Source organism: Crocuta crocuta, unplaced genomic scaffold, assembly GCF_008692635.1.
Source record: "Crocuta crocuta isolate KB4526 unplaced genomic scaffold, BGI_CrCroc_1.0 scaffold28, whole genome shotgun sequence".
NCBI classification, from domain to species: Eukaryota; Metazoa; Chordata; class Mammalia; order Carnivora; family Hyaenidae; genus Crocuta; species Crocuta crocuta.
In genome coordinates this window covers 10,860,210-10,878,698 of record NW_027533256.1, presented here as the reverse complement: position 1 = coordinate 10,878,698, position 18,489 = coordinate 10,860,210, and the positions used below count along the sequence as shown (strand labels likewise).

General features: G+C 36.4%; 2 protein-coding genes and 1 pseudogene across 2 annotated transcripts in view; all 3 read right to left on the bottom strand.

The window, feature by feature from the left end:
• Window positions 1-1,462, bottom strand: part of LOC144216996 (olfactory receptor 6C74-like) — a gene marked incomplete at its 3' end in the record, with an annotated part of 18,169 nt that extends 16,707 nt beyond the window's left edge. Inside the window, exon 1 of the mRNA XM_077746464.1 lies at window positions 501-1,462. Coding sequence (XP_077602590.1) covers window positions 501-1,462 — 962 coding nt within the window. The remainder of the gene's footprint in view (window positions 1-500) is intronic.
• Window positions 1,463-5,847: 4,385 nt separating this feature from the next.
• LOC144216995 (thymocyte nuclear protein 1 pseudogene) lies at window positions 5,848-9,176 on the bottom strand (annotated as a pseudogene).
• A 2,129-nt stretch (window positions 9,177-11,305) lies between these two features.
• LOC144216994 (olfactory receptor 6C4-like) lies at window positions 11,306-18,274 on the bottom strand. Its single transcript, XM_077746463.1, has 3 exons — window positions 18,265-18,274; window positions 14,036-14,188; window positions 11,306-12,315 (listed from the first exon to the last, which is right to left on the bottom strand). The coding sequence occupies exons 1-3, from the start codon at window positions 18,272-18,274 to the stop codon at window positions 11,306-11,308; spliced, it is 1,173 nt and encodes a 390-aa protein (XP_077602589.1).
• Window positions 18,275-18,489: the final 215 nt, after the last annotated feature.

The window sequence follows — 18,489 nt, the reverse complement described above, 5'->3', positions numbered from 1 at the left end:
TTAATAATTATCTACAATTATTTACTGTATAATAAAATGCTGACCTATGTCATAAGATGAAAAAAATAAATAAATAAATAAATAAATAAAATTTCAAACCATGAATACATAAAATGGTAATGTTTCTATGTTTTTTTAGGTATCAGAAAACTCAAGCATAAGAAGGTACCAGCAATTATTTTTATTATTTGATTGACAATGTTTTAAATTCTTAGGTTAAAAAATTTGTATTATATGATTTATGTATACAAGGTTCTCCATAAATGTTGTCTGAATTGAATTCATAAAAGACCACTGAGTAAAAAGTCAAGATATCCTTTAGCATAATATAGAGCACTAATATGAATTTTCAAATAGTGAAAAGTATTGCATTGCAAAGTAAGATAGTACCCATCCAGATGAAAATTAGCATATGCTAGATCACTATATGTAGAGATTCTATAGAAAAGATTTCTGCAATAATGGGAAATTTAACTAGAAGACCAAGAAGATCCACTTACCTTCCAAAGCTCTGTTTCTGCAACCTCACCCTGGATAGAGCATCCCTCAGAGCCTGGTGGACCTGCTTGTTCCGCAGAGTGTAGATGACAGGGTTCAGCAGGGGGGTCACCACTGTGTTCACAAGGGCAGCCTCCCTGTTGGAGTCCAGCCTATTTGTTTGCTTTGGTTTCACATATATAAAGACAGAGCTGCCGTACATCAGACAGAGGACAATGAGGTGAGAGGAGCAGGTGGAGAAAGCTTTCTGTCGCTCCTTGGCTGATGGAAGTCGCACAATTGTGACTACTATGTTGCTGTATGCAATGATGGTTAAAATGAGAGATATCAGAATGACAAGTAGAGCAAGGAAGAAGATATATATTTCAACAGACCTGGTGTCAGAACAAGAGAGATGAATTAGGGAGCCGAGGTCACAAAAGAAATGAGAGATGACATTGGGGCCACAGAAGGATAACTGGGAAACCTTGAGCCCCAAGCCAGTGATGAAGATGAAGGACAAAGCACTGCAGAAGAAAACCAGAAGGAAACTGACCCTCGGGTTCATGATGGCCGGGTAGTGGAGAGGTTTGCAAATGGCCAGGTATCGATCCAAGGACATCACAGCCATAATGAAGAAAATTATTGACCCAAAAAACAGAAAAGAAAAGGCTTGTATGAGACAAGATGTAAAAGAAATTTTTTGTCTTCCTGAAAGAAAGATGGACAGCAGTTTAGGAATAACTGTGGTGATAAAACAGCATTCAGAGAAGGAGAAAGTGCTGAGTAAAATATACATTGGTGTCTGGAGGCGATGGTCCACCCAAGTGATGATAATGATCACCATATTTCCTGTGACAGAGGCCAGGTATGCCAGCAGATGCATCAGGAAGAAAATGTTCCCCAGGTACTGGATGGCAGGAAACCCTTCCAGAACAAATTCTTGGATTGTTGTCTCATTCCTCACCTCCATGTTTATCTCCATTTCGCTGTCATCAACTCTGTTGGATCTGTTAAACAGAAAACACTGTCATCAAGTGATTCTTATCATCAAAGAATAAAAAGTTTAAATGATGGCCACTGTTAAAAAAATAAATACTACTTACAGCTACAGTTCTGAATGAGGGTTCATTTTATATCACTTAAATGCCATATTATAAATGATTTTTAACTTTTCCTGTTATTAAATTGTAAAAATTGATGGCTTTTTGTTTATTTTGAAAATAAATTTTAATGTGCAACTTTACTTTTTTGGAAAATAATATTTTTAATAAGTCAATAAGGTAAAGAATGCAAAATGAAAATTATTTTTTGCACATAATGTATAAAACCTAACAGATAACAATGAAGATTGTCATCCCACAGAGAATTTTTTCTTTTTTTTTTTAATAGTTTATTGTCAAGTTGGTTTCCATACAACACCCAGTGCTCATCCCCACAAGTGCCCTCCTCCATGCCTATGGCAATGAGAAAGAATGAAATCTGGCCATGTGTAGCAACACAGAGAATATTTTTATGGGGTCACAGTGTCAATTTCTATACTTCAGGCATAATATGCAATATATGAAGCTCTCCTATGTACTGACTTTAGCCCTCTGGAAACAGAAAGAGTGGGGCGAGGGGCACCTGGGTGGCTCAGTCAGTTTAGCATCCAACTCTTGATCTTGGCTAAGGCAATGATCTTACAGTTCATGAGTTCCAGACTCAAGTCAGGCTCTGCACTGATGGTGTGGAGCCTGCTTGGGATTTTGTCTCTCTTTCTCTCTGCCCCTCTCCCACTGGTGTATGCTCTCTAAAAACAAATAAACAGGTAAACAAATAAATAAAACTAAAAAGAAAAGAAATTGGGGTGGGGGGATCATTTTCTTATTAGCATGTTCCAAACCAGCTATTTTCTTAAAATTGGATCAGCCTGAGTTCTTTACCCAAGACCTTAAGAGTAAGCAGGAAACCTGGTTTATCACAATATCTCGTAACTACCCAGTCCTCAGGTTTAAGTGAAACCATGTCTAAATGTTGGGGGCATGACTTGTTTGTTCAGAATCAATGAATAAACATTTAATGGGCAAATCAGTTTCCCTCTACCCACCAGGCAGAACAATTTTCCTTCTGCTCTTAGTCATAAATTACCCTTCAATATTATTTTCTGCGAATATTTTTGTTACACTGGAAGATTTTGGTGTGGTGGAATTACACCTGTACTCCCACTGCAATCACTAGAGGGACACTGTTTGATTGTTTGTTTTAATGTCAATGTGTAGCTAGAAGCCAGATGAATTAATATGTAATCATTGGGGAATGAGTGTGGACATCTATTGGAAATCAGAGTTCTAGTGAGTAAGTCATCATAATTAAATTGTACTTTACTTACTTTGATTTAGCTAAAGCTTTTACGTTAACTATGCATGACCCACAATACAAACTTAAACATAACCAGTCTCTGCTTTAAATATGTGACTTGTCAGATTGCAAGTCATCCTCATGGTCAGGTACTCACCAAGAAGAGGCTCACAGGAAACAGAGCTTCTTTGACAATGTGCTTCTCTTTTCTTGCAACAAACCAGGATCTTTCTCCCAGGTTAATGGAAAGGAGGGTGGGGAAGAACTCTCTTAATTGAGACATACTTTTCCTTGAACTATTAAAGAAATCAATGAATGCTTTATGTCTTAAATTAATAGGAAACTATTAGGGCTAATTTTTTTCATGGAAGACAGAGATTTCTAAACTCTGGAGAATTAATAGTCATAGTTTTCCCGTATAGCAGCTGGACTGATAAATCCTAGATCAGGATAATAGAAACTATCACAAATATGCACTAGAATTTGCATTCAAAATTCTTGAACATATTTATATGCATTCTATGGGATACTATGACACAGTCCATCATAAACATCAAATTTGGTCAGTTATGCATCCATACCACAGGAAAGTCAGGAAGAAGAGACAACAAAAGTCACTTTCCTTTGGACTCTGTTGTTAGTCACTGTCTCATCAACCAGTTGCTCCCTACCTTTCAGAGTAGCTGAGGATCATTGCAGTCATAAATGAGAATACATTCAAATGCCCTGATGATATATTTACCAAAGGGTTATTTACTGTCCCCAATGAGGATACACAGGGTCCAAAAGGACAAACCTCTGGAACACTGAGAATTCATTTAGAGGAGTATGAAAAAAGAAGCAGGAACTAAAATCATAACAGAGTCCCAGAGGGCATTTAGTTGTTCATATTTGGAAATGACAAATTTCAGCAGAAATATAATATAATTGCTATTTCACTGCATATGGTAACATACTACCATCATTATCAATAACCCACACAGTCCTTTGTACAAGTCTTCAAAGGTATATTTTCCATTAGTACCCTCGAGTGGCAAAATTTACAGAATCCCAAATTACATATGTCAAGAAAGACAAGCTTAAACAACAGAAAGACTTTTTTACAATTGTCTTTCCTTGTTTCCCTTTTTAACTTGGTATTTTATTTAATGAGGTATAATTTAAACTCTGTAAAATGAACAAATTTTAATTGTACGGGTTGATAATTTTCTATGTATAAACAGCCAGGTACCACTGTCCAAATCAAACTATAAAACAGTGCCCTCCTTAATACCCATCACACATTTAGTCCATCCCCTGCCCACCTCTCCTCCAGCAACACCCAGTTTGTTCTCTATAATTAAGAGTCATTCTTATGGTTTGCCTCTCTTTTTTTTTCTCTTCCCTATGTTCATCTCTTTTGTTTCTTAATTCCACATGTGAGTGAAATCATATGGTATTTTTCTCTGACTTATTTCACATAGCATAATACACACTGGCTCCATATACATATACATATATATATACCACATCTTCTTTATCTGTTCATCAGTCTATGGACATTTGGGCTCTTTCCATAATTTGACTGCTGTTAATAATGCTGCTATAAACATCTGGGTGCATGTATCCGTTTGGATAAATATTTCTGCATCCTTTGGGTAAATACCTAGTAGTGCAATTTCCATGTACAAATGAAAAATAATGTGTATCTTCAGGTGTTAAATGTAATAATCTACAATTATCAATTAACTGTATTTAGTTGATAGTCATGCGAATCCTCTGATTTTTTTTCTTTTTGCTGTATTAATTACTGAAATGATGGTGTTAAAACCTCTTTATTTGTAGATCTTTTTATTTCTTTTAGTTCTCCTAACTTTTCTTTCATGAACTTTAAGGTCTATCATTATGTGAATATACATATAAAATCACATCTTCCTGATTATTTCTTTCCTTTATCATTATAAATTTACCTCTTTATTTCTGAAAATACACTTCACTGTAAAGTCTATTTTTTTAATATGTATTACTATGGTCACACAACCTTTCTTTTGCTTGATGTTTGCTTCAAATTTCTTATTCTATATATTTAAACATTATTCTTATAACACAGAGTAAGGTCTTCCTCTTTACCCAATATAGTCATATCTGTGTGTGTGTGTGTATGTCTGTCCCTTTTTTTAATTGAAGTGCTTAGTCCATTTACATGTAATGTCATTATTATAAGGTTAGATTTAATTCTACCATCTTTTTATTTTTTATTTTTTTTAGCATTTATTTATTTTTTAAAAGAGAGAGAGATAGAGTGTGAGTGGGGAAGGTACAGAGAAAGAGAGAGACACAGAATCTGAAGCAGGCTCCAGGCTCCAAGCTGTCAGCACAGAGCCTGATGTGGGGTTCGAACCCACAAGCTGTGAGATCATGACCTGAGCCAAAGTTGGCAGCTTAACCAACTGAGCAACCCAGGTGCCCCTACCATCTTTTTATTGGGGGGGAGGCGAGGGAGACAGAGAGGGAGAGACAGAATCTTAAGCAGGCTCCACACCCAGTGATGAGTTTGATGCAGAGCTCAATCTCATGACCATGAGATCATGCCCTGAGCTAAAATCAAGAGTTGGTCACTTAACTGGCTGAGCCACCCAGGTGCCCCAACTACCATCTTGATGTTTCCTTTTATTGTCCCCCCATTATATATTTCTTATTCTCTTTTCCTATTTTCTTTGGAGTTAACCATGCATTTTTAATATTGCATTATAATCAGCTCTATTATCTTTTAAACAGCTTTCTTAAGTGATCATTGATATAAATGGATATATTTAAAGTGTATAATTTGATATTTTAACATGTTTTTTAAAAATGTTTTGGGTTTTTATTTAAATTCCACTTAGTTAACATATAGTGTAATACTAGTTTCAGGAGTAGAAATTAGTGATTCATCACATACATACAACACCCAGTGCTCATCACAAAAGTGTTCTCCCTAGCCCATCCCCCACCTACAACAACTCTCAGTTTGTTCTCCATAGTTAAGAGTCTCTCTTACGGTTTGCCTCTCTAAGAGAGACATATTTTTTTAAGGGCTTGGTGATGGGTTTTGAGCTCAGTCAGGATAATGAAATGCTTCATCATTGGAACAAACAGCACATCTATGATGGATCATTTGGGATTGTCTTCTTTGCTGGATGGGTCATAATGGGGATTGTTTTTCTCAAACTGTGTGTGGTCTGGGTAAGCCTCCTTCATAAGCTTCACAAGTTCTGTGATGTCTGGCTTTTCACAATTGCTATGGTAGAAGGCGGCTTCTCCTTCCAGCTTCATGGCTGGAAGGAAGTTCCAAGCCTGTCCTGGTAGTTTTGAAACACCATCCCAGCATGCTATCTGCTTGGACTGTGCTTTAAGATACTCAGCACTGAACTTCACATCTACACCTTTCTCTGGTTGGCTTTCTGGCTCTGACTTTCATCAGCCAGTAACTGCTTAGATACCTCCCACATATTTTAAGAGCTGGTCTTCCTAGGGCTGAAGTTACTTACTTTATTGATGCTTCTGCTAGTTTCTTAGTCTTTTTTTTTTTTTAATAGTTTACTGTCAACTTGGTTTCCATATAACACCCAGTGCTCATCCCCACAAGTGCCCTCCTCCATGCGCATCACCCCTCCTTCCCCTTCCCCCCCCAGCCCCATCAGCCCTCTTTGTTCTCAGCATTCAAGAGTCTCTCATGATTTGCCTCCCTTAGTCTTGATGTTTTCCCACTGGCCTCTTATTGTCTGGCCCAGCAGGATCGGCAGCTCAGCCAACCTTTTCCAGGGACTTGGCATGGCATTTTGACATGTTTAAATACTTGTGAAATCACCACTATAATGAATACAATGAAGATATACATCAACCCAAAAGTTTCCTATTGCCCCATTGTGATAATTCCATTTTATCTCTTCTGTTGGCTTCTTAGCTATAACTTTTGATTTTTATTTCAGTGATTGCTTTAGTGTTTATAGTATACATCTTTAACTTATCATTATCTACCTCCAAGTGATAGTTTTACCACTTCACATTTAAAAAACTTATAATAGTATACTTCTGTTTCTACCCCCTCAGCTTTTGTGATATTATTGTCATGTATTTTCCTTTTACATATGTTATGAACCCTAAAGTGCATTGTTACTATTTTTGTTTAAAGAGTCGATTATCTTTCAGACATTTAAGTAATTAAAATAAATATCCTATATACCTACCATGTAGTTTCTATTTCCAGTGCTCTTCATTCTTTTGCATAGATCTGCATATTTCCATCTACTAGAATTTTCTTTCTCTTGGAAGGACTGGCTTTACCAATTATTATTCTGTAAGCCTGCTAGTGATCAATTATTTATCTTTAGTATACCTTCATTTTTGAAAGACAGTTTTACAGGTATCAAATTCTAGGTTGGCAGGTTTTTATTCACAGTCCTTTAGAAGTCTTTGTATTACCGTATTCTCGTTTACCTCTCCACAAACAGAATTTTATGTTATCTTTATCTTTGTTCTTCAGTATGAAACATGTAATTTTTCCTTTTGGGTGTTTTAAAGATTTTCTCTTTATCATTGGTTTTGAGCAATTTATTATGCATCTTTGTGTAGATTTCTTCACATTTCTAGTGCTTAGGTTTTGCTGAGATTTTTGGTTCTGTTTTCACAAAATTTGGAAAATTTTGGCCATTGTTTCCTTAAATCTTTTTTTGTCATCTCTTTCCACATATAAACTTCTGCTTCAGAAATCTAATTATATGCTTGTTGGATTGCCTGAATTTGTCCATACCTCAATGATGCTCCTTTCAATTTTAGCTGGCTTATATTTTCTTTGTGTGTTTTTTAAGTTTATATATCTCAAATTTGCTAATTTTTCATCTGCCATGTCTAATATTCCATTCATCTACTAAAATCATTCAGTAAAATTTTGTGTTTTTTTCCTTACATTTAAATTTTTTTTCCAACTTTATTGAGGCATAATTCACAAATATAATTATAAGGTATTCAAATTGCAAATAATGTAATAAACGGGAAGCTTTGATATACATATACTCTGTGGCAGGATTCTCCCCATTGAGTTAAATCATACATGCCTCACCTCACATAGTTGTCTTCTTTTGGGGTGGTGAGAACACTTAAGTTCTACTCTCTTGGCACATTTCAGTTATACAATATAGTGTTATCAACCACAGTCACCATGTTTTCCATTAGATCCTCAGACCTTATTCATCTTACAAGGGAAAATCTGTGCCTTAGTAAAATTTTGAATCAAAGAAGTGCAATTCTTTTTTGAAGCCACTTTATTCAATTATGATTAACACACAGAAAGCTGTGCACATTTAATGTATATAACTTGAAGAGATTAAAGATAAGTATACATTCATGAAACCATACTCACAACTGAGACCATAAACATATCTCATCCCCAGAAGTTTCCTCCAACCCCTTTATTTTTGTTTTATTTTGTGGTAAGAGCACTTAAGTAAGGTGTACCCTCTTAGCAAAGTTTAAACTATACAATACAGTACTCTACAGCAGACCCTATGTTGTACAGTAGATCTCTAGAACTTATTTGCCTAGCAGTACTGAAATTTGGCATGCTTTGACACCCTCCCCTTTCTGTCTCCCCCTACCCCCTAGTAGCCACTATTCTACTCTCTAGTTCTATAAGTTTGAACATTTTGGATTCCTCATAAAAATGAGATCATACAGTATTTGTGTTTCTGCATCTGACTTATTCTCTGTAGTACGATGTCCTCCAGGTTCATCTATGTTGTCACATATTTCAGGATTTCCTTTTTTAAGGCTCAGCAATAATCCATTATGTATATATGACACTATCTTTATCCATTCATCCATCAATGGACACTTATATTGTTTCTATATCTTAGCTATAATAAATAACGCTGCAGTGAACATAGGAGTGCAGACATTTCCTCAATATCTTCACTTCAACTCCTTTGGATATATATCCAGAAGTAGGATCACTGAATTATACAGTAGTTTTCTTATATATATTTAAATTTTCAACCATTTTTATTCAAGTTTAATTATTATGCAGTGCTATATTAGTTTCAGGTGTACAGTACAGTGATTCAAAAATTTTATGCATAACTCAGTGCTCATCATGAAAGTGTACTCTTAATTCCCTTCATCTATTTCATGCATCCCCTCCCCCACAACCTCCTGTCCAGCAATCACCAGACTGTTCTCTATATTTAAGAGTCTGGGTTTTTTTTGTTTGTCTCTCTTTTTTAGTTCACTTATTTCTTAAATTCCACATGTAAGTTAATTATATGGTATCTGTCTTTCTCTGAATGACTCATTTCGCTTAGCACAGTACCCCCTAAATCATCCATGTTGTTGTGAATGGCCATGTTTCATTTTTTGTGGCTGTGCCCTCCTCCAGTGTGTGTGTGTGTGTGTGTGTGTGTGTGTGAGCGCGCGCGCCACAGCTTCTTTATCCACTCATCTATGGATGGACACTTGGGTTGCTTCCTATTTTTAATTATTTGAGGAGCCTCCATATTATTTTCCATAGTAATTGCACCAGTTCAGATTCTCATCAACATTGTACAAAGGTTCCCTTTTCTCCACATTCTCACCAATACTTCTTTTCCTTTTATTTTTCTATAATAGCCATTCTAACCTAGCTGAGGTGTGAGATAATATCTGAGATAATTGTGGTTTTGATCTGTATTTCTCTGATGATTAATGGTGTTGAAGAACATCTTTTCATATACCTATTGGCCATTTGTATGTCTTCTTTGGAAAAAATGTTTATTCAGGTCCTTTGCCCATTATTTTATTTGGGTTGTATTATTTTAATCATTGATTTGTATGAGTTCCTTATACGTTTGAATTAGCTGCATGTGGCCCCAGATTTGGCCTTGACTCCTGTCACTAGCTTGCACCACTAGGCTCACCTTCAGTTAGCCCCCCATGATGTGCACCTGCATGCCACAGCCCAATTGCCATCACCAGCCTCCACTGACATGTGCACTCCTACGGGGAGACCCTTCTGCCAATAACTATACTGTTCATTGGCCATTCTGGGAAAAATAATTGACAACGTGATCCTTTGAGCAAAGGGAATATCCGAAATGTCATAAAAAGAGATGAGCCTACACAAAAAAATACTTGGAAATTTTTATATGTGCACAGGGTGAACAAAAATGTGTTCTGTTGAGTAGTCTGTTCTTCAAATTCATACATAATTGTGTGCCAGAAATCTTAACACAGTCATTTATTATCCCTGAAATCACAGAATAATGTGGTCAGAGCAAAGCATGATAGTGGCCATTAGCCAACTATACCAAGCAACCACCAGCTCCAGGATTTTTCTTACAGTGTCTTCTGTCCAAATCCATCCTTTCCTACCAAAATCTTGAATAACTAAATGACAGTTGTAATTCTTCCATTAAAATATCCCATCATTTGCACAGCATAGGAAACATCAACAAAACAAAAAAGGTAACTTACAGAATACAAGAAGATATTTGCAAATGACATATCCAATGAGCAGTTAATATCCAAAATTTATTTTAAAACTTAAACACCCAAAAAAATCCAAATAATCTGATTTTAAAATGGGCAGAGGACCTNAAAAAAGTATATATATATTTAATATATATATACTTTTTAAATATATTATATTTATATATAATATATATATAATATATAATATATATTATATGTAATATATATATACTAAAACAAACAAACAAAAACATCTCATCATTTTCTCTCTTCTAGCCTCAAATTGTATTTCTATTACAGTGTGTCTTCATGTCATGTTTGGTAGCAATAGTGTCACTTCACACTAGTACTATAATGGACACCCAGAGATTATCACATCAAAGCTCTCATTTCACAAATAAAGATACTTGTTTATAGATTTATTTGGAAAGACTCTACACTCACAATTAGACTCCTTTCCACCTTTAATTAGATTCCCCCCAAATCCTTTAAATTTTCTGTAGTAGGGAAACAATCTTAACCACTCAATCCCTTGTTCCAGAAATAATAATGCTTNACCCACGAACCGTGAGATCATGACCTAGGCGAAAGTCGGACGCTTAACCGACTAAGCCACCCAGGCGCCCCTCAATGTTCTTAATTCTTATCAATTTCATTTTCCATCCCCATGCACTTACTACAAGTAGCTACGTGAAACCTCACCTTTTCAACTTTGAGATTCCACGTGCATGAAACAGAATCGTGGATATGAGGCTCCTCATTAAAATCTTTTGAATTCTGTTGAGTTAAAAATAGTGAACGGAAGATCCAGGAAGATAATTTCACTTCAGTATAAAAAAGAATGTTAGAGCTTTCAGGTAGTGGAGTACATTGGATTATAAGATAAATTGGCCCCTATTCTAAGAATAAACAAACAGAACCTTTAAAAACCACACTTGCAAAATTATATAGGAGATTCCAGAAATGGGGTGGGGGGCAGATTGTATTAGATGGAGAAGAAGCATTCTCCCTCTGATAGTCTGTGGTTCTATTTCTGCACTCTCACCCTGGACAGAGCATCCCTCAGAGCTTGGTGGACCTGCTTGTTCCGCAGAGTGTAGATGACAGGGTTCAAAAGCGGGGTCACCACTGTGTTCACAAGGGCAGCCTCCCTGTTGGAGTTCAGCCTATTTGTTTGCTTTGGTTTCACATATATAAAGACACAGCTTCCGTACATCAGACAGAGGACAATGAGGTGAGAGGAGCAGGTGGAGAAAGCTTTCTGTCGCTCCTTGGCTGATGGAAGTCGCACAATTGTGACTACTATGTTGCTGTATGCAATGATGGTTATGAGAAGGGAAGTCAAAAGGATAAACAAAGCAAGGACAAAGGCCAACATTTCAGTAGAACTGGTGTCAGAACAAGAGAGATGAATCAGTGGCCCAAAATCACAAAAGAAGTGAGGAATGACATGGGAGCCACAGAAGGATGCCTGGGAAAGCATTATAATTGGAACTACCATGAGGACAAATCCCAAAGACAAGCAGGCAGCGACCAGAAGGAAACACATCCTTGGGTTCATGATGGTTGGGTAATACAGAGGTTTGCAAATGGCCAAGTACCTATCTAAGGATAATACAGCCATAAGAAAGAAAACAGTTGTTCCCAGGAAAAGAAAGACAAACGCTTGTGTGAAGCAAGCAGCAAAAGAAATTGATTGCCTCCCTGACAGAAAGATGGCCAGCAATTTAGGAATAACAGTGGTTATAAAACAGCATTCAAAAAAGGAGAAACTGCTGAGGAAGAAGTACATGGGTGTCTGGAGGCGATGGTCAGCCCAGGTAATGGTGATTATGAGTATGTTTCCCATGATGGACGCCAAGTATGCCAGCAGGTGTACCAGGAAAAGAACCTTCCCAAGGTTCTGGATAGCAGGAAACCCCTCCAAGATGAATTCCTGAACTTCTGTCCAGTTTCGTGTATCCCCTATCACTGACTTTTCTATTTCTTCAACTCTCTGAGCTATTTTGTAGAATATCATGACTGAAGAATGAAGAACTTAATTGTGTTAAACATATAAAACAGTGCAGTCACATGGATGAAGGGGAGTAGGAGATACAGGCTTCCAGGTATGGAATGAGTAAGTCACAGGGATGAAAGGTACAGCATAGGGAATATAGTTAATGGTATTGTGATAGTGTTGTATGGTGACAGATGGTAGTTACACTTGTGGTAAACATAGCATAACATATAGAGTTGTTGAATCCCTATATTGTATACCTGAAATTAATGTAACATTGTGTGTCAATTATAACTGTTTTAAAATTTAAGAAATGGAAAAAACTAATAAAAAAATAAAATAGTGTAGGCATGGTGACTGGATTTTAAATTATTTTAAACATTATATTTTATGTCTAGTTTTTATACTTTGTTAAGTAAAAATAAATTGTTTTATCTGGAATACGTTTATGTTAAATGATAAAAAGCAACCGTGCACATGGCTACAACTTTTCATAAAGGATAATGTAATTTTAACAGTGTTAGCCATTTTTTTCTTTTCATACTTTTCTTTCATACCTCTTTTACTTTTATATCTGACCATGCAACATATTATTAGTAAGATACCACTCATATCATCAATATCATCAAAGGGTGAATATCGCAAAAGAAAAACTGTAGCCTTAGGGGAAAAAAACTTATAGTCATGAGTAGGTCATCCCACAAAAATTATTCTCCCGTGATGTCCTTAGATTTTTTTGTCCATATTTGAAGTCATAACATTACTTATAGGAAGACTCTCTATGGTCCCTGATGCAGCCCTCTAAAGTGAGAGTACTAGAAGTAGCAGATGGACTCTTAACTATACTGTGGGAGATTAAGTCCAGGCTGTTTTCCTACAGTCAGTAAGAAAGGAGAATTTTTCCTTCCTCCTGTGCTAAGTGGTCAGTCTAAGGGAGAATCTCTATCGTCTGACCCTTTTACGCCATACTTTTAGTGATACTAGCCTGAGGATAGAAAGAGAAATGGCATGCCTTGATGCTAACAATTATTTTCTGACTCATTGTCCCTTCTATTATCCACCTAAATAAAATATTCCATTACCCTTTGAATCTATAAACTTCTCTATGTGAGGCTTTGTCACTCTGGTCTACTAATGTTCATCTCAGATTTCTGAACTAGTTCTGATTTAGCCAAACCACATTATTTTAAGCATAGTAAATCAGCTTGAAGGGGAATAGATTCTGTTTCGATGTACAATAAATTAATGGCAAAATAATTCAATCACACTAAGGCCATATACTTACCCCAGATGTAACTCACAGTAAGCAGAACTTGGTCTCCCTCTCTTTCACTCTTCCAGCAAACCAAAATGCTGGTTTAGGCACTTAGAAGTGTGTGTGTGTGTGTGTGTGTGTGTGTGTGAGAGAGAGAGAGAGAGAGAGAGAGAGAGAGAGACAGAAAGAGACAGAGAGAGAGAGAGACAGAGAGAGAGACAGAGAGAGAGAGAGAGAGAGAGACAGATAAAGAGAAACATTTGTATCTGAAATGACCCTAATTGGTCCTATAGAAAAGTCCAAAATGTTCATCACATCTACTAAGCATGTTTTTTCATACAAAATCAGAACTTACCAAAACTGGGGTAAACCAAAGTGAAAGCTCCATGGCAATCCTGCCTGATGAAATCCTGGGAAAGAAAGGAGAGCACATACATACAGTCCCCAGTGTTCTACTGGAATCTGGGAATGAGTTAATTTAGAATTCCAAAAAGCTTTCATACCTTCCTTATAGGCTCCAGGTTCCCCAAACTCACATTCTGCTTCTGTATCAGCCACCACCAGCAGGAGACCCTGCTTGTTGGGCAAATGCTCCAGGGCATGGTAGAAGACATTAGCCTCCTCACTCAGACTGGCCTCTTGTACACAGTATTCTTCTTAAATGAATTCCAGGGCAGATAAATTGCATTTCCACTTCCTGACCTCTCTAGGTTGAGAAGAATACATATGTCACTGGAAGCTGAGATAAAATTGAATTTAATTTCCACCATCATATTTTTAGCATTGGACTCTTTTAACACCAATTAGGATCCACCAGGGCCAGTGGGTGGGCCCCAGACATGCTACACCTCATTAGAAGACAGAACAAAGCTATTTAGAGGTCAATGTCCCTCTAGGATCCCTGTGGCTACTAATTGGGCATTGTTAAAAAAAAAAAGGAAATTATAATACAAAAATCAGAGCTACCGTTTCATTACATATGCAAATATAATAACAGGACTCCCAAATGTCCTTTGTCCTTCATGATAATCTTCAAAGATAGGGTACATATAATCCTCCCAGAGTTTATAAAGTCCCAACTGCATCATGTTACTAAGGTAAAGTTGAAAGCTCAAGTGGGAAATTTGGAGCTCCACCTGTGGTAATGAAGCTCTCTCTTACTCTGCCAGAGCAGTGTCAAAGAACACCAGATAAAACCCAAAGTTTAAATAAGAGCTAAATGCCCAGGTTTCAGTTGATAATAATTTGTCATACCAAGAACAAGGAAGAGCTCAACTTGAATAAAGGAAGACAATCAATGTCCATCAACATCAAGATATTAGAATTACTTGACAGATTTTGAAGCAGCCATCACAAAAATGCTTCAATGAGCATGCTTGAAACAAATTTAAAAATAGAAATTCTCAGTCAAGAAATAGCAGGCATAAATTAGAACCAAATGAAAATTTTGGACCTGAAAAATATCATAATTAAAAATTTTTAAATATTCAGCAGATGTACTGAACAGTAGCATGCAGAGGATAAAGGAACAAATCAATGAACTCAAGATAGAATAATAGAAATTACTAGTCTGAACAACAAAAAGAAAATAATTGCAAAAAAAATTGATATAGCCTCATGGACCTGTGGACCTATAACAAAAGATCTAACATTTGTGTCATTGGAGTCTAAAAAAGAAGAGAAACAGAGTGGGACTGGAAAAGGACTTGTAAGAAACAAAGGCTGAAAACTTCTTAAGTTTGTCAAACAATGTAACTTACAAATTCAAGAAGCTGAATAAATTCTAAATAAAATAAACCAAAAGAAATCCACATCAAGACATGTCATTCAAACTTCTGGTTTGAAGAAAAAGAAAAATTTGAAAGCAGCAAGAGAGAAACAACACATTACCTATGGGAAAGAACAATTCAAATGACAGTAAATTTCTCATTACAAACCACAGAGGCCAGAAGAAAGTAGCACAATATTTTTCAAGTGCTGAAAGAGAAGTATTGCCAATACACAGAATCCTACATCCAGAGAAAATATCCTTTAGGAATGAAGCAGAAATAAAGACATTCTCAAATGAAGGAAAACTAAAAGAATTTGTTACCAGCATATCTATCCTAAAAGAATGACCAAAGGAAGTTCTCTAAAAATATAGGAAATGATATCTAAAGCAACCACTAAAAACGTTATACAAAAAGATATATTCCAAAGCATTATAGATAAATCAAAATTGAATTATTTAAAAAGTGTTCAAGTAACCCACATGAAGTCAGAAAAGAAAACTTGGAAATGAAAAACAAACATAAAACAGAATGTAAAATAGTGGACTTAAACTCTAAGACATCAAAAATTACATTAACTATGAAAACACCAATTTAAATATTGACAAAATATATTTAAAAACATAACCCAATTATATGATGTCTAGGAACACTTTGAATACAGCACTATAGGCAGTTTGAAAGTAAAAAGATGGGAAGATTTTCATGCAAATATTTACCAAATGAAGGCAGAAGTGGCTATATTAATACCAGAGTAGACCTCAGAGCAAAGAAAATTACCAAAGTCAAAGAGGGACCTTACACAATGATGAGAATGTCAATCCATCAAGAAGACACAACAATCTTAAATGTGTGCATCAAACAAGAGAGCTGCAAAATACATAAACTAAAAACTGATAGAACTGAAAGACAAAAAAACAATTAACAATTACATTTGGATACTTCACCATTCTTCTCTCAACAATTGATAGAACAAGTAGACAAAAAAAATACAGTAAGGATGTAGAAGAACTCAGCATCAATCATCAGGCTCTAACTAACAATTATAGAATACCCACTCAACAACAAAGAAATCACATTACTTTCAATTGCCTATAAAACATAATGATCACGTTGACCTTGGTCAAGTTCTGGTGAGAGCTCTCTTCCTGGCTTGCAGACAACTACCTTCTCACAATGTCCTCACACAATAGAGATAACTCTGGTGTCTCTATCTCTCTCTCTCTCTTTTAAGAGCATCGGCTCTAGCAAATTAAGACTCTACTCTTATGATCTCACTTAACTTTAATCACCTCCTTAAATTTCCTATATCCAATATAGTTACATGGGGGATTAGACCCTCAACATCTAAATTTTGGGGGGACACATTTTAGTCCATAGTATGCCCTGATACTAAAACCAAAGACAGTATACAAAGAAAACTGCAGGTTGAATTTCCTCATAAATATAGATGCAAAACCTTTAACACAAAATTAGCAATAATTCAGCAATATATACAAAGAATTCTATACCACAGGAAAATGAGGTTTATTCCAGGGAATACTGTTCAGCTATGTGGTTCCCACTCAGAATCTTTCATCAGTTGCAGCTAGACAATAACTAGGGCTTGAGTCAAAGGTCTCATCACTTACATAACTGGTACCTGAGCTACAAAGATTCAGAGAGCTGGGGGCTCCTCCAGTATCTCTGTATCTATACAGTTCTTCTAGATGCTCTTTCATCATGGTGGCTTCAGAGTAGATATATTATGTGATGGCTTAAAAATGAATATCCCAAGAGACAGAACCAGACAGAAGAAGCTACATTGCCTCTGTTCTCCTAGACTTGGATATCAATGCCACATCACTTCCACCAAAGAATATTCTATTCTTTCCCTTTCTCTGTCTTCAATTATCTTTGTCATAGCCTTTTCTCGCCCCCCGTCAAAATTCCTTCTTCCATCCCTCACCAAACCACCAAAACCACCAAATTCTTCTTATATTCTTAGATAAAGAATTCTCTTTCTTCTAGTTATTCTTGGTGGATTTTGTTTGAGACGAAGTCAGAGGAAAGAGGAGGTAGCATTCATCTTATCACAACAAAAAGAGAGTTATCATGGAAGACCAGTATATTATTCTCAATTCTTCACTCCTTCCCTGTAATAAGTACATATCCATGTCCTTTGCCATGTGATGTAGCAGTACTTGTCTCTAGAACAGGCCAAGTATGTTTTCTCATCCCACTGATGTAGGGCTTGATTAGTTGGATGTTAGTAGGTATGATACAAGTCAAGGCTTTATTTTATTTATTTTTTTACAATAGTTTATTGTCAAGTTGGTTTCCATATAACACCCAGTGCTCATCCCCACACGTGCCCTCCTCCATGCCCATCTCCCCCCTCCCCCCCCACATCCATCAGTCCTCAGTTTGTTCTCCGCATTCAAGAGTCTCTCATGGTTTGCCTCTCTCCCTTCCCCCACCATTTCCCCCCTTCTTCTCCCCCATGGTCCTCCGATAAGTTCCTCCTAATCCTCCTATACATGCAAACATATGATATTTGTCCTTTTCTGCCTGACTTATTTCGCTCAGCATAACACCCTCAAAGTCCATCCATATTGCTACACATGGCCAGATTTCATTGTTTCTCATTGCCATGTAGTATTCCATGGTATAGATAAACCACATCTTCTTGATCCATTCGCAAGTCAAGGCTTTAAATGGATTTGTTTGGTTTGGCTTGGTTTCTTGCATTATATACATCCATCAGCCATGAGCAGATCATGCTCTGGTTGGCCACATATCTCTGAATTCTGAGAAGACATGTGCAACACACTTGAAGCTAATCTTCAGCCAGAGCCACAGCCATCCTATTGCACCATATCCCAGCCAATCTACAAACTGTGCATGAGTAAAAGACATAATTATTCCTGAGAGCTACTGAATTTGGGGATTAGTATACAACATTATCACAGAAAAAAAATTACCAAAAACCATCGTAGTAGTGAGGTTTTAGCTCCTCTAAATGCAAAAGAGGATGAGAGCAGTCTGTTTAAATTACCAAATACTTCCTTTTCTGTTTGTGGGTAAAGAATTATCAAAGTTCTTTCCTTTTCTGAATGTTGACTTGATCTTTTATTTACTTTCTAGCTCTGTTCCCCAGTAAATCTCAAAAATATGAAAAGCCAATTTTGACCGATGAGTGGTTGACT

Bases quoted from the DNA above. Each gene is read 5' to 3' on its own strand.
- LOC144216994 (XM_077746463.1), bottom strand. The intron at 12,316-14,035 runs GTATGAAAGCTT...AACACAATTAAG, and splicing joins ACCTGGAGCCTATAAGGAAG to TTCTTCATTCTTCAGTCATG.